The sequence below is a fragment of the Lytechinus variegatus genome, chromosome 4 (genome assembly GCF_018143015.1).
Source record: "Lytechinus variegatus isolate NC3 chromosome 4, Lvar_3.0, whole genome shotgun sequence".
In the NCBI taxonomy this organism is placed as follows: Eukaryota; Metazoa; Echinodermata; class Echinoidea; order Temnopleuroida; family Toxopneustidae; genus Lytechinus; species Lytechinus variegatus.
In genome coordinates this window covers 6708453-6726038 of record NC_054743.1, presented here as the reverse complement: position 1 = coordinate 6726038, position 17586 = coordinate 6708453, and the positions used below count along the sequence as shown (strand labels likewise).

Below are 17586 nucleotides of genomic sequence, written 5' to 3'. Positions count from 1 at the left end.
TAATATATATATATATACTTTATTTCATTAAGCAACATCAACCACATATTGATGTTGATATATTATTATATTACACACTCAGTCAAATACAGTCTTTGACTCTTGTGGTACACATTTTGTGCAGAACTGTCTACCGGTACTCCCCTTGTTTGTCATTTTCAGTAGCAGCACCTTATAGTCTGTATAGTATAAATGAATGCTATTCATATCTGAGTCAAAATACATGAAGAGGAACAGTTAATATAGTTTCAGAAATTCTAAAAAATGGGCACATTCTTAATGTCCTTGTATTTAACTACTAAATGAATTTTGACACAACTTGAGAGCAAACTTAAGGTGATTGGGGTAAAAAATGGCACTCTTCTTCTTTCTATTTCCAGAACTAAAGGCATTCATGGTCAAATCCTGTCATTTGGCAAACCTTTATGTTTCTTCACATAAATGAGTACCAAACAACAAATGTAGCTTACCTTCCATTTCAAGGCAAGGTCATACATTCACAGCAGATTCAAATTAATTATGCAACCGAAAATCTGACCTTTATTAGGGTGTATCAATTTCATTCGTATATTTTGACATTGTTTGGAGCACTTCTTTCTCACCAGCCATTTTCCATAGATTTGTATTTCAGTTCTTCCTTACATCAGTTTAGCTGTTGCAAGAGGAATTATCTCATCGAGTATCAGAGCATGATTCATTCTATGATGAACATTGTTTGCATCCATGACATCTTATTTGCTTCTTTTGCTAAGGGTTCACAATCATTTAGATGAAGGTCACATTGCATAAAACTTGCCATCATCAGTACACTCGTACATGCCTAACATTCTTGAACAGACTTAACTTAACAAAGTTAAAGGTTCCATTAGGGGTCAACTGTATGCAACATGACCCAGGAGTTTGACATATTTATTTAATATTTATTTATTTAGCACTTTGTAACTTTTGAAAAAGTGCTTTATAAGAAGTAATTATTTTTATCATTTGCTAAAAATTGAAAAAGAGCACTACACATTTCATTGACATTTGATATACTTAGATATCAACTTTTGACCAAGTACAGGTAAATACTATAAGAAGCCCAGACCTTTGATGACCCTGGTTTACAACAACAACAACAAAACAATAAAACACAAAAATCTATAAGGTAAGACAAGCAAGTCTGAGTGCAGGCTTCAACTATTGTATAGCATGATGTCACCCACATTCTAATATTATCAAAATTCCCTTATAGTCCTCCACCAAAAAGAAGAGGAAATCAAAGCCATACATGGATCTATATTTGAGGCAGAACAAGACAAGGAGTTTGTAACTAGGTTACACCAAGTACAACATAAAACTTTCATGAACATACAAGCAAATAATGAATTAAAACATTTAAAAAGGTGTGTACACAATTTTTTAGGTGGGGTGATTAAAACTTCCTTAGTATTTCCTTTCAACTTTGCTGTCACAGAGTAAAGCCACAATTTTGTCCAGTCAAATCATATTGTTTTTAAATTCACAATTATATAGGGATTCCAACTTTAGGAATTGATTTAGTAGAAGAGATAACTTTTTGCTTATTTTGAATAGCACTTTGACCACCCGGTTAGAGTATAAACGCCTGCATAGCAAGCTGTAAAAAGAATACAAATTTGTTTCTAAATAAAAGGAGAGGATCAGTGCCAAACATCATGGTGTTTCCCAACTGCACCTAAAACATACAGTTCTTTATTCTAGACTTATTCATACAATATGAAACATCTGCACACATCTTCTAGGTAATAAATAAGTTATATTTATTCCATTCAATGATACAATCACATCCTTAATTCTTTCCTTCATCAGAGCCAATATATCATTCCACAAGAAAATGAGAGAATACTTTAGTCCCCATGAATAAAAGATTAGAATAGACATACCGTTCAATTATTTGGCATTTCGATTTTTTTTCTATTGTAAAAACATCTCATCTCCCTCATTATGCATCACTGATTCAATTTTTCATATGAGATTCAATCATTCCTTTAGCAAATACACATACAAACTCTCCTCACATCTCCAGTTTGATTCAACATACCAATCTACATGATATTTTTGTCAGAGAGATCAACCCTCCACCACAGATCATGAATTTCCCCCTTCAAGACAAATGGAAGGATCTGTTATTACACATACTGTAGATGCATCCTGGGTGTTTCCTCAATCTTAAAATCGATTCTTAGAATCAGTGCTATCACGGACTCTGTTGTAGACTAAAACTGATTCTCAGCTGTTCATTAAATCAGTGTGTAAGACCTAAATTGATTTTTGTTTAAATCAATCAATTTCAAGATTGACGAAATATTCCTCGGATGATTCTATTCAGTCTCATAGTTGTTAAGAATTGTGGTAGGAGAATGCATCGGCCCCTCTGACCTTCATGGGGGCGCTGTTTGCATAGATGTTGGTAAAGGTCTCAGAGACTGGTAGCTCTGGATCGGCCTTGGCTTTAGTCATGGCTTCATCAACAGCAGATCTGACAGACGTGTCAATGGCCTGATCAAATTGAAAGAGGGGAGACAAATATGAAACATACATGATCAAATCCTTGCTGAGGGTTAGATTAAGTTGGTGAATAAACACTTGACTATGAAACAATAGTACATGAGAGCACCACTTAAAGGACAAGTCAACCCCAGACAAAAAATTGATTTGAATAAAAAGAGAAAAATCCAACAAGTATAACACTGAAAATTTCATCAAATTGGATGTAAAATAAGAAATTTATGACATTTTTTTAGTTTCGCTTAATTTCACAAGAGAGTTATTTGCACACCCCGGTTGGTATGCAAATGAGGGAACTGATGACATAACTCACTCGCTATTTCTTTTGTACGTCATTATATGAAATATTCTAATTTTCTCCTCATTGTCTTGTGAAAAAAAGTTTTATTTCTCCTTGAGCATGTGCAATTACTATTGTTTAACATTTTATGGTTCAGTTTTGCCTGATTAATTAACTTCTACTTTTAAGCTATTGTTCTAATAATAAAATAGGTAAGTAGACTTGCATAGTTGTGCCCTTTCATTATTGTCACAGATCTAAAAACTACCATTGTAAGTTGACTTAAGGAGTTCTGCCTTTTAAATTGTCTGAATTTTTAGAAAATTTTTGCAAAAAACATTATCTCCAAAAATAGAGATAAAACTTGAAATTTTGCCAGATGAAAGAGCATATTCAAATCTATAATGCTAAAAAAAAACAGAAAAATGCCAAAAAATGACTCGCAAGGTTTTGCCAGATCACAGCCGAATTACAGCATGCAACAAAAACCTTTTTGTGGATAACAGTTCTCACTGGAGATATGTACAACAGTTGTCCACTGCTAGTTCTTCTCTCAACTTAGCAAAGTGGGGGAGTGGAAATTGCATTTGAAGTAACCTCCACCCCCCCCCCCCCCTCCTTGAATACAGTTATTTGAATGCATGAACATACCTTGAGCTCAGCCTCTGTGGCTAATTCATTAGCAAGGATGGTATCTTTGAGCTTGGTGATAGGATCCTGGGTCTGTCGGATCTCCTGGACCTCTTCCCTAGACCTGTAGCTTGTTCCTGGATCACTCATACTGTGTCCATGATATCTGTAGGTCTCAACCTCCATTACAAGTGGACCCTGTGGAATTATAGACAAATCAATATTTAGATTTTTTTTAATATCACAGAAGATCTGGCATTGTTAAATCTCCTAGACCTCTTTCCTAGACCTGTAGGCTGTAGCTGGGTCATAGACCATTCATATTGTGTCAATGATAACTGTAGATCTCAACCTCAATTACGAGAGGACTTGCAAGATTACAGACCACGTCAAGATGGACCATGAACAACTTGAACTACAATGCCTCCACCAACCAACTACATGTATATTGGGTAGAGACATAAACAGAACATTTACCTTGTTCTTCACTTCTGTGACATTATTTCGGTCATAAATATCATCAAGGTAAATGACTTGTCAAAAAAAACAATTAAAAATCACTCATGAATTTTAGCTAAAAACTTTTTTTTTTGTATTTTCTTTAAACATGAAATCATACTTTTGAGCAATTTCAGGTCTGACATGCACTTACACAATGTTGTGTAATTTTATAACTGTGTACCATGTGCGTCGCTTATTAAGTTGTGGGAGTTGCATTAAAGACATAAAACGTTCCTTGTAGGTTACAGGTTAATGCAAACAAAATGTTGAGAGGGACCATAATGTGTGATATGGTGCATAACTGAAAAGATATAACATAACAGTATAAAACAATTTTTTTTTCCTACCTTTCCTGATGTGCAGTAGTCCTTGGCATAACGGGTAGCTTCCCTGACTGCTACAACATCCATACCATCAACCTGAAAATAATTCATGAGTGAGATAATATCTTAGTAAACACTCACTGGAATGCATTCACACATTGATAAGGCATTGATTACTAAAACAACAAGCTCATTACTTCATTCAAAAGAATTTAATCCCTAAAAATTAAATCAAATTCCTGACAAGCATTGTAGGCAACTTCTCATCCTTTAACAACATTAAGGATAATCTTAACTTTTTTTACTACAAATACAGTATTTTTCACATTTCTTTATTCTTTGCGTTCTTCTTTCATACATCCTCACATTCACTTATTACATACTTTTATCAATGTATATAAACACATCAGTACTATGTTATCAATAAATTCAAACTCAGTCGAGTGCAGTTAAAATTGATAGCATTTCCTGATGAGGCAAACGTGTACATTGATGCCTAAATGTCAAAGTTAGTTAAATAGTCAGATGTCATTCAGGTAAAACCAATTTTATCATTATTAATTATTATAGACTACATCCATTTCTCTGAATTATGCAATGCGGAGGGAGGAGGGTAGTAGTGATTGCTGCAAGTGAGAGGTGAATGCTTCCTCCCCGGTTCAACAGGGACAAAAACAGATTAAATCTTTGGACTTCTGACTATGGGAAACCTTTCTTTTTCATTTTCATCAAATACTACCTATCCTCACCCAGATGCCTGGTATATAATCTCCTCTGGTGTAATAATCCGTTGATGCAGCGGACCTCTCGACAGCCGTTCCCATTCCATATTTGTTATTCTCACACACAAAGATACATGGTAGATCCCAGAGCTTGGCTATGTTATATGCCTCAAAGACCTGACCCTGATTAGCAGCTCCATCACCGTACAGAGAGATGCACACGTTCTTGGTTTCCATGTATTTAAGTGCCATGGCAATCCCAGCACCGAGTGGAACCTAATGAAAAATATGTTTAAAACTTTATTTTTATATATGGATCAGAGAAAATATTCACACCACAAACATTTTATTCAATTCAATATGTATCAATATTTCATGGTAAATATACTGACTTATTTGTCAGGCTGCTCATATCAGCTTTACATGTCTTTTTAATTAATTCTCTAGCTCCTAGCAGCATTTCATTAACAGCCTCTCTCTTTATTTCAAAATTCAGAATGCAAAAGTGTTTCCTTGAGGTAATTGGAATGAACAGGCTAGACATTCTATTCGTAATAACGAAATACAATTCAAAGAATGTCAATATTCAAACACTGAATTACATCTTGGCTGATGGGAATAAAGAAGACAGAGTCCTATATAGCACCTAAGAACATGTCCCAGTCTTGGGTATAATCGTATCATCATGTAACAAAATTTCAAATACCATTAGCTTATCAAACATCCCCTGGAAAAAGAACCATTCAAAGAAATCAACAAACCTTCCATTCTGAGACATTCAGGGCATCGACCTTTGTGTACTAACTGCATATATGGGTCCCAAAACACAAATCTTAGTCACTTATCATACAGCTCATTTGCATGATTAATTGCATATAACAATGAATGCAATCAATCGTAAATGATATAATCCTTACAATCAATTACCAAACCTATCTCCCATGTTTCATAGATGAAGGCTATGTTACAATGGAAAACACTCGGTCCCTCGGATAGGACGTTAAATGGAGGCCCCGTGTAGAGGAGAGTCACCACCTTTGCATGTTAAGAACCCACTGCACTATTCGTATAAGAGGGGGAAACCCAGGTGTAGTGGTTCACCTGCAACCCCCCAATCAGTTATATCGGGAGGAGAGACCTGTGGGTCATAGTAATTCAGTTCGCTTTTCGCCTCCTAGGCACAGGTGACGCCAAACAAATAATAACCAAGCTTTGCATCACAGTGCACTGGTGTAGGTATTTTTTTTCTTGGCAATTGTCTGAATATTACTCACCTGTGCCCCTACGATTCCGTTTCCTCCGTAGAAGTTCTTACAGTACATATGCATGGAACCTCCCTTGCCTTTAGCACAACCGGTTCTCCTGCCTAGTAAACAAATGAGAAAGGAGAAAAAAATGGTGGGCCCGTCGTGGTCTAGTGGTTCTGGCTCCCGCCTTTCAAACAGGGTCGTGGGTTCGAATCCTAGCCATGGCATGTTTTCCTTGAGCAGGAAATTCATCCACACTATGCTGCACTCGACCCAGGTGAGGTAAATGGGTACCGGCAGGAAGTAATTCCTCAAAAAGCTGTGCGCACCAGAATCAGTTAGACTCGGCCGGGCTAATATAGGAGTGCCTTGAGCGCCTAGCAAGGTGCATACGTGCGCTATACAAATCCTATATTATTATTATTCATTGTCACATCCATCTGGCTGAATGACAATTATCATCGACTGACTGAATTACAAACTAGTTTTACAAATTATGTACAGGTACAGATACACAAAGCATGCAATAAGGAGTATAGCCATCACAAAAATTATGGTACATGTTTGTTATTCTGAGATTTGATTGTCCGAAAATGAAATAAGGTTCGTTCGTACGAAATATCTAATGATATATATGAACCTTAATTCATTTTTTTTATTTCTTAAACCGCAAGAATGATGAACCTCATGATGTTTTCAAATGAACAAGTCTTCCAAATCCTGAACCTTATTCAATTGTAGGGGATACTGGTAACAAATCTTCAGATAAGCAAAGCTTTACATAATCAAACCTTTGGAATATCTAATCTTTGGAGTGTTTGAAACTTTAAATTGAGATGTAACCTCATAATCATAGTTTACACACACAAAAAAAATATATTCAGCCCATGGTGTACATGTATTCAGTGATATTTCAGTAGAATGCTTCATTACCTCTTCATGTTTTACACTTATTGATTACCAGTTATCTGTTATTTTCTTTCAATTTTATTTATTGATTTGTTGTTTATATGATTGACATTAATTACCTCTTAAAATTGTACACTTATGTTCATACTTTGTTTCTATTCAAATTGATTATATTGTACCTGTTTTATTCACGTTCTGTTTAAACTGTAAAGGGCTTCCAAACTGTTTTGTATTAAAACGCTATATAAAAGCTCTAAATTATAAAAATTTTTATTATTATGTTCAATTGAATACCTGTGAGTTCTGCTAGCACACCATGTAAGGTTACACCTCTGAGATAGGCCCAACCATGAGCTCTGTATGCTGTGATAACTGCATCATCTGGTGTTAACACTGAATCAATACCTACAGCACATGCTTCCTGTACAAAAATAATAGCAGTGAAAAATAAATATTACAACCTATTTGGCAAAGAAAACATGACTTAGTAAAAAAATATGGCAATAAAAAATGAAAATAATGCTACTATTGGAAATTCAGAAACAGAAAAAAGTTAATTTCTTAATGACCCGAGCCTGAGGATATTTGTCAGGACTCTAAAAAATACTTGAGGTACATGTAAAATTTGAATTAATTTGATACTCAATTTTTGTATTTGTTTTTATGTTCCCACAAAAGATTAGTTCATGGTAGGTCTTATTTTGCCAAACCTGTACTGGACCACAAATACTTCAGGCATCTTTCTAATGATGGGTTGGGGAATTCTAACTAGATTCTTTCCTTGTAGGAATGTACATGTATCTAGCTTACATTTACGTCTCAAAATTGACTTATTACTCTTTACGGAAAATAATGAATAAAGAAATAAATAAATACATATGTAGGAGTGGAAATGGTGCACTGCACACCTTTGCCCAAATTTAAAAATCCAGCAGATTGGCAAAAACAGAGTAAAATTTTAGTAAGTAAAACAAAGGGTTCATTGTGGAGCGTTGTGGCCCAGTGGATTAGTCTCCGGACTCTGAAACAGAGGGTCGTGGGTTCGAATCCCAACCATGGCGTAATTTCCTTCAACAAGAAATTAATCCACAATGTGCTGCACTCAACCCAGGTGAGGTAAATGGGTACCTGGCAGGAATTTATTCCTTGAAACGCAGCGCACGTAACAGCTGCACTGCTAAAGCCAGGGTAATTATGCTGCATATACTGTAGAGCGCTTAGAGACTTCTGACAAAGTAAGTATTAAGCGCTATATAAGCAAGCATAATTATTATTATTGTCATTATTACATGTATTACTATTGTTTACATTTTAATGACTGATAGTGATACTCAACATTCTTCTGGCTCCAAACCAACAGACCCAAGGTCAATTTCATTATCAACTTTACAACTATGGTAACTTTGCCACTACTGTGAATACCACTGATACCTTCATTGTAATTGGCTGTCGCAGCCTGTTACCACTGGCGTAAATCCTTGCGTCAGACCTACTGTTCAGGGGGGATGGAACAAGAGACCATCCTCCCCCCCCTCAACAATAGGTGTGACGCAAGGATTTACGCCAGTGCTTGTTACTATAGTGGCGTCCTATAATGGCAAAGTTACCATAGCTGTAACTATTTATAAAACAGGCAATGATGAACTTCAGTTTCTTACCTGTCCTGAATACAAGTGACAGAAGCCTCTAATCTCCTTTGATTTATAGAGGGTTGCAGCAGCCGTCTCCATCCTCCTAATGGTTTGCATCTTGTGATAGTAGTTCAAGGCTTCATCCTTGGTCAGCGTGCTTGTTGTCCTCGGACCTTCTTCAAGCTTGTGAAGTTTGAAAGGCTGTCATTTAGATTTCAAAGGAAAACAGGTAGAATGTAATGTAATGTAGAGGATTATGTATTATGCACACTGCATCATTGGTGTAAACGTTTGTTCTTTTATGTGCACAGGGACCGTGTTCATTGTTAGCTGCCATAGCACCTGAAGCTTCATAGCCCAGAGAATAGACAAAGTTCTTATTAGACAGATTTTAAAGCATAGGCCTAATTGTTATTGGATTTCATTGAGAATTTAACACTATTCCAATGTTTAACTACTCAATTCTATAACTTTATTAATCATTCTTCGACAGGCCATGTAAAAATGTAACTAGGATGCCTTTAGAAGAAAAAGTCAAGGAATCATGGCACAAGGAGTAAGAAAAGGTGATAATGCTTAACTCACATTTGTTGTCAACTGTACATCTGTGTTCAGCTGCCTGCTTGCGATGGCAACAGTTCTCTGGAAAACAAGATCGAAAACGAATACAAGTGAACGAATGTTTGGTAATTATCTAGATCTTTGTTTATACTCTGACATAGTAACTGATCATTTTCAAATGCTGCCATGTTTTAGCTCTTTATTGCAAAAAAAATTATGAGCCGAGATTCATACGGAGAAAGAGATTCACTAGAGGACAGTTTATATGTGGCCATTCGTCTTGAACTTGCCCCATAAAAAGGTGGTTTGTTACGCCTTACAATTTTCATTCGGTTTAAAATACCATATCTCGGTTGAACAGAGAGATATTGTCAGGAGATTGGTATCATATTAAAGCTAAATATATACTCTAGATATCATGTCTGAAAAATTGAGCGCAGTAGCAGGTAAATTCGAACGGAACATGGTTAGGGTGGTTAAGGGGAGGGGGGAAGATGTACAAACAAAGTCTATTCACTGCCGATAACTGCACATGCATGTTTGCGATGTTTTGGAATCGGCAGTGAATTTCATACGCGTGAGAAAAATGTTAATGGCTCTAAATCACCAATTTTGAGACTGATACTAATAGAAGCATGAAAAAGAAGTAAAGCTTTGTAAAACTAAAAAGAATGTATGTAAGAATATCATTTGTTATTGTTTTTTAAGGTCGTGTTGTTGCAGTTTTATATTTTCCCCAATAAAATCCCACCTTTGTCACTCGGAGTATCAGACTCAGAGCAAGTTTTGGACCTTGATGTTCGGGTAGGTGTATCATAGTGTAGCGGTAGTGAAGTGGAGTGGAGCCTTCAGTATACAAACATCACTTGAGGTAAGTGTGAGTGTGCTAGTACAAGATACATGATCTGGTGATGCTAGAAAAATAATTTCAGCAAAAATTTTGTCAGACTTTTTGGCCAAGTATCAATCTTATCGATCCCTGGCCTGCATTTCAGCCACATCAGGGTCAGGGATCGGCAAAATTTACAATTACTTGAAGTACCGGTACAAGTCTCACTGAGGACCATATGGGCAGGGTGTCAAGGCTCCCTGATGTAACTGTATTGATGTCAAATTATATTAAAAAACATCATCACAGAGTCATCAAGGCTAAGTCTGAATCCGGGGTTCAGGGTTCAGGATCTTGAGCTCCATCCAACGCCATAGCAGGTGGAGCTATACAGAGTCCAGTATGGTGATGTGACCTCAATTCGCGCGTTACCTAATTTTGTGCACTGTCAAATATGATCTAATTAATATCTTGAAAAACTGATATCACCAACAGAAAGAGCGACCCAAAATTACCCAGTATGATCAGTTCCCCCATGTCTGCGCGGTCTCCCAAGTCTGCGGTTTTTCAAGAAAATCTTACATCTTCTTTCATTTTTAGTGAGAAATTTGGTACACTTACTCTTAATAATATACAGAACACTAATAACCAAAAGATTTTGTGAAAAAAATAAATTCATGTTAAATCTTAACTCAAATTGTTAGGTGCGCAGACTTGGGGCCCACCATCATATGGTAATTTTCTTGAACTTAAGGTAAGGTCTCAAATTGTGAAAATATTGGCAAAACATCGGTAAATTTTTGACCCTTGACCTTTCTTAGTTTACTTACTTACCCCAAATTGTCACTTTATAGCATCTTCTTTGGCTCGCTTCATCAAAAGCACCAATGCCAACTTCTAGCACCAGTAGCAAATAGTACCTACCAGCTCATCAACCTTGTGACAAACACTGAGAGAAGTCTGAGGAGATCATTTGGGTGTGGAAACGACCCACAACAAATAACAATAACAACTACTTTTAGTTTAAAATTCTGACTTCTGTCAAGCGAATTTGACCTTCACTTTACCTTTGGAAGTTTGGGATCGATCATGCCTTCCATTTGGTATTTGGATTTGGATTAATTTTGTGTGAACTGTGAGATTTTTTAATGAAAATCAACTTCATGATAATTTTCAAAATGTGCGCAAATTTATGGTCACCCCATCATACAGTCCAGTATGCCTAGGCCAGGGGCGCAGGGGGCATGCACCGTCCGTCTCCGTTCCGTGAGGTCATAACGTGCATATCGCACGACCCTTCACTTGGCTTGGAAAGAATCGGCCATAATTTTCGCGTTTGCTTTCCAACTTACCGGCAAATGCTGCCTTGAAACTGGGCCCAATCTTCTGGCTAAGCTAGAAAGCATCTCTAAAGAGTAATTTCGCCTCCAGTTGATATGAAATTACTTCAGTAAATCAGTCCAAAATTAATCTACAATCAGACTCCTACGTACAGCTGCGGGTTTTCAAGCTTAAAATCCACCATCAAACGAGAAAAATAAGCCCCATTACATCGTCACTGCATTGGTGCGTACGCTTTACGAGGATGATCGTTTCCACATTTACAAGCCCAACTGCGCGATATTTACGCCACCGGAAGTCATACTAAAATAAACGGGGCACTGCCTTCTGCATAGCCCCCCCCCCCCCCCCCGGTATATATAGGGAGATTTGTAATTGTCTCTGGGGGTTTTCCAGTGGTGGATAATTGAAAGACATGCCGCGTCGATAATGAGGTGACAATCCACGATTTACTAGAGGAGAGCGTTACTTATTCATTCCCCCCCCCAAAAAAAAAAATGTTTGCAAGCATAAAGAAAAATGTTGACAAGAACCAAAAAAAGTCTGGGTCAGTACGTAGGGAAGGCCCACTCGGCCCCTCTGCACTGGGATCTTCCTTTAGTTAAAGACAGGGATAGTACAAACCCTAGGGGAATCCAACCATGAAAAGTTTATTGCTTTTAATTATTTAACAATTCAGAGAGGCATATAAATTATTCGAGATCTATTGGTTGAAGTCTGAACGAAACTGGATAGGTTGTAGAGTAGTAGTACTAGTCATCTCATGGGTGATAAAAATTATACGTCTATTGAATATTATCTTGCTTAACACTTTATCAGAAGTCACAAAGCACTCTACAATAATGAGCATGGGTATTACAAATTAGCCATGTAATGGCCTATAGGCAGATATTGATGCCATTATTATGTATAAGGTATTTTCTTTATTTGTCCCACAGACAGGAACATACCAATAAGGAGAAACATTTACTTAGTGTGATGATAATGGTGATGATGATGATGATGACGACGACGACGACGACGACGATGATGATGATGATGATGATGATGATGATGATGACGACGATGATGATGATGATGATGATGATGATGATGATGATGATGATGATGTTGATGATGATGATGATGATGATGATGATGATGATGATGATGATGATGGTGATGATGGTGGTGGTGGTGGTGGTGGTGATGGTGATGATGGTGATATAATGTGGAACAGAGGAAGAAATGCCAAGCAGTGAAGTATAGATTGTGGGCCTGGAGGGCGTTTGCCCCCCCCCAAAAAAAAAAAAAAAAAAAAAAATGTCAAAATCTCTCACAAAGTTTGAAACTTGTAACAAAAATATCAAAATTTTTGCTCACTCTCCCGCAATTTCCAGTATATTTACCATATCCGCCATATCTAGCGGCTTCTAGCCCCCTCAAAATTTTTGGCTCATTACGCCTCTGATGCATGGCAAAGAGTACGGCGGAATAGGTATACTATACATAATTATCATCAGGAAGGACATCATGGGAGGCGGCTTGCGAATGGTAAAATTGCGCTCTCTGAAATAGCGCCATCTTCAGTTAGACACAAAGCAATGGGTTGGAAAAACTCTCATGAGCTTCCCTGATTTATTTTTTTGTTTATTCACCGAATCCAATAGTCAGTGAAGAAAATAAGAATTTAACGGGGTTTTTTTTCTTATAAATATCTGAATAACTGAATTATTTGTGGGATATGGGCAATCAAGCACCCTACAAACAACAAAGAAAAAAAATTGCGCCCCAAAATATATATTTTGGGGGCGAAGGATGAAGTAGCTTTTGTAAAATTTAGAAATTGACGCCCATTGGTTCCCGGCTGGGTAGCGGGGGTGCTGCTGAGGAAGATTTTTCTGGGGGTGCATGCTTCGGATGTTCTACATCATAGGCAGAACCCCGTGAAAATTTGACCAATATCACCTTCACTATTTAGCCAAAACTTTGTTACTCTTACTTAAGTCAAATTATTTTTTAGTCAAAGTCACTTTCATGTTTTTGACGAAAACAAACTTGTTGGCCATTCTTTTGTGACCAACATCTCCTTCATTTTAAAGTAAAAACTTTTATTATGAATTCGTTTACAAACCACCACCCCCCCCCCCTCTTTAAAAATCTTTCCCTGGCCCCTGCTCCCCTTCCCCCTTCCTAGAATCAATTCAAGCAAACCAAAGGGGGTCGAGGGTCATATTTTCATCATCATTTTTTCTACATGTTCTAATGACTAATTTTAGGTCTCATTGAAAAGAAAGGTAGCTGGGGGGGTTCGGCCGGGGGCCAAAATGTGGATGGTCTCAGGAAACAATCCCCTTCCGGTGTCTGATTTATTATAGACTGTTTACTTGTATAAGGAGAATAGTCTATACTCGCAGCAGTCCATTAGGGAAATAACATTGAAATACTTAGTGAAAGGTCAAGTCCACCACAGAAAACAACTGATCTGAATCAATAGAGGAAATTCAAGCAAACAAACATCAATGAAAATTTCATCAAAATTGGATGGAAAATAATAAAGTTATGACATTTTAACGTTTTTCTTATTTTTCACAAAACAGTTTATGCACAACTCAGTGACATGCAAATGGAAGAGTCGATTATGACTGTATTTCACTCACTATCTCTTTTTATTTTTAGTGTTTAAATTAGGCAATATTTCATTTTTTCAATACAGAATTGACATTAAGGACCCACGTGATTGAACTATAAAAGGTTAAAACAATGTTAATTCCTCATGATCAAGGAGAAATAAAACTTTGTTTCTCCTCATGACAACTTGGAGGAAATTAGAATATTTCATTGACAACATAATAGTGAGTGGGAGACGTCATTATATTCCTCTCCATTGCATATCGACCAGGATGTGCATATATTGTTTTTATCTATTCATTTTATTTTTTTTTGGGGGGTGGGGTGGACTTGCCCTTAACCCTAAGTAAACTGGGCTATTTCGACGCCTAAGAAGACGGGGGGGGGGGGGTCTGATCCAGTCTCCCACACCCTTGGCCGTCGATCGCGCAATCAAGACGAAATTTGGCACATGGTATAATTTACAAAACTATACTATAATTCTGCCAAAAAATCTCATTGCTAATTAATTATGCTAATTTATGCATAAAATTACAATTTTGGTCTAATTAACTAAATGACGCCCCTAAAATGTTATTTTTGGTTCACAAAACTTTTTATAGGAATCCGATCAACTGATGTTCTTTATAAACATTTTAACATCACATTTTCATTTTCATTTTTTTTTCCTAATTTTTTTTTAGTATGTCTTTGTTTTTCAACTTTTTTTTCATTGGAAATTGTCGGAAACTTATTTTGACAATAAACAAGATTAAAATTAATTGATTTTGATCAGTAAAAGAAAAAATAATGATACATTATTATGAATTTTTGACTGAAAACACTCTTTGCATTGGATTTGAACACGAATTCACGTTTTTTTTTTTTTAGCAAATTTGGGTCTCTATGCCCTGACGAAATGCTTTCGGAAAACGCGCATACCCGGAGGTCCCAATTTTGGTCTCAAAAGTTGTGTGAGAGTTGGAAGTAAAAAGTCAGTGAGCGACACGGTTAAAAAAAATATGCGCGGCTGAAATATCACGAAAATTGTCGGGGGCGGGGGGTGGCTGAATCGGTCCCCTATAGGGTTAAAGGCCTATCATCAAAATACAGCTTGGCAAAATTCAGAACGATGTCAACATTATACCTCTTGTAAAGTTTACACTAGATACAAACGGGTGTATCTGGTTTGATTTGAATGAATCTCAGGTGATTTATTTTTCACGTGTTTGTATGAGTGTGGATGACCGTGTATGTGGGAGGGGGTTCGCCTCACCCAAAAAAAAAACACAAAATGACATGTAAATAGAAATACACATCTGGGGTGGTCCGGCCGGGGGAGGGGGGGGGTGCTCCTTCGATTTCGAATTTGGTAGGACTACAACAGCCTTTTGGAGAGGGTCCTCTCACCCCACCCCGGAAAAAAGAATCTCACAAAATTTTGGAGAATAAATTGGTGTTGATTCATAAAAAACCCAAACGAGCACGTTTTTTAATTCTAAATTGTCTGATAAACAATACACCTACAATTTAAGTATTATGTTAACTATAATCATCAATATATCATGTTAAAATTATGACGATACAAAATACCGGGTATTCCACAAATTTCAGTTCCAACCTGAGCCTCAGCTCCCTCTGCCTGTTTTGCAAAATAGATGTCAATATTTTCAAGGCATCAGCGAAACCCACACTTTGTCGCTTGCGAATTTTCTTTTATCAAAATTAAGGTCTAATGGGTCTAATATCTGGCGATGCACGGTGGATTCCGGGCCCACGACCAATTGGGCAAAGCAAATTTTCGAAGTATTTCATTTCATGTCTATTTCGAACAATAAAATATGGATTTTAATTTCATTTCATTTTCATTTCATAAAATCGCACTCACGGGCATGTGTGCCTGGCTGCCTGCTTCAGGATGTGACACGTGTTCGATCCCAAAGATAAGTTTAAAAAAAAGTAAAGTGGGATAATAACAATTTTGAGTGGCTTATATCAGGGGCGGATCCAGCTTTCGCCAATAGGGGGGGGGGGCCGAAAAATATTTTCATCAACATTTTTCTCGATTGACCGCTATAATCTGATTTTTATTTGTTGGTTTTTCAGGAGGTAGTCCTAGCTAAAGACTGAAGGTTTAAGGATATGTTAGTTTTTATTGCTATAAACAAGATAAGGTATCTCATGTGGTCTTAATATATAATGCGAGCGCGAGCTAAAATTCTTTGTTTTTATGTCCTTATAACTGAAGATTCTGAGCAGTTTTTATAATCATGAACAAAGATAAGTATCCAACTAAACAATGCGAGCGCGAGTCGAAATTTTATTATAGCAATGTGAAAAGGAACTCAATTAGGACTGTTTTTAGTTATTAATGAAGAGGATACAAGTATCACCAATTAAGTAATGAGAGTGCGAAGCGCGACGAGCTCAAAAATTTGTATATTCCGACCTGAAAACTGGACAGTCTAAGCTCGTTTTTATTTAAATAAAGAACAAGTTGTATGTCTCAAACAATTAAATGCGAGCTCGAAGCACGAGCTTAATTTTTTATATACTGACATGATAAAGGAGCATTTTGACAAATTTTGGAAAGAATTTCCAAAGAGGATAGGTATCTCACAAATCAAACAATGCGAGCGACAATTTGTGTAAATCAAACAAAATAATGAAATTTTGATGTGCGAGCTGAAATATTGTGTGCAAATTAATTTCAGAACTGGATATATGAAGTGTCATTTAATCCTCTGTTGAATGGGATTCATTACACAGGCAATGCGAGCGCGAAGTGCGATCGGAAATTATTATATAAAGTCTATTTTCCAATTTTCCCCTCATCTTTTAATTGTTTCCTTCAAGTTGGGGTCGGGCCGGTCGTAACGAGACTGTAAATTACGCATCATGGGTATAATACCTCTTTCTTACTGTTCTTTCTGTTTTTCGTAGTTTCTATCAAGATGAAGAGTACAAGTTTTTCTGCAGGTTGTCAAAAAAATAGGGGGGGGGGGTGGCTGGGGCCGACTCGGCCCCCTCCTGGATCCGCGCCTGTATATATATTTTTTTTTAATGAGAGCGTCGTTATATTCTGAACAACAAGAAAAACAAACAAACAAACAAACAAAAACAACAACTACAACTCCAACAACTGCACTCCACCCAGGTGTTAATATAAATGGGTAGGATCAGATGCGAGAGCTAATTATGTCTATCCATCCTATAGGCCTAAAATTTGTTGTATAGAATCATGAAAGCCCCCGTTTCCAATGACTTATCTTTCCTATTTTATTAGGCCTACTAATTTTTTTTTCTATGTAGACAAAATATGTGTTAAAATCATCGAATCTGGTCGCTGGGCCTACTCCAGGCTTGCTGTATCACTATTATCACTTTGTTTAAAATTCAATTTGAAGATTCCACGAAACATCCCTGAATTCAATTGGATGCAGTTCCAGGAATAATTGAGCTGTGGCAAGGATAGAAACACCGCAAAGGGAATG

General features: G+C 36.9%; 1 protein-coding gene across 1 annotated transcript; it reads right to left on the bottom strand.

Moving 5' to 3' along the window:
* Window positions 1-993: 993 nt before the first annotated feature.
* On the bottom strand, window positions 994-11774 carry LOC121413266 (probable pyruvate dehydrogenase E1 component subunit alpha, mitochondrial). Its single transcript, XM_041606026.1, has 9 exons — window positions 11515-11774; window positions 9358-9414; window positions 8800-8973; window positions 7436-7562; window positions 6260-6351; window positions 5013-5261; window positions 4288-4359; window positions 3461-3637; window positions 994-2520 (listed from the first exon to the last, which is right to left on the bottom strand). The coding sequence occupies exons 1-9, from the start codon at window positions 11566-11568 to the stop codon at window positions 2362-2364; spliced, it is 1161 nt and encodes a 386-aa protein (XP_041461960.1). The 5' UTR covers window positions 11569-11774; the 3' UTR covers window positions 994-2361.
* Window positions 11775-17586: the final 5812 nt, after the last annotated feature.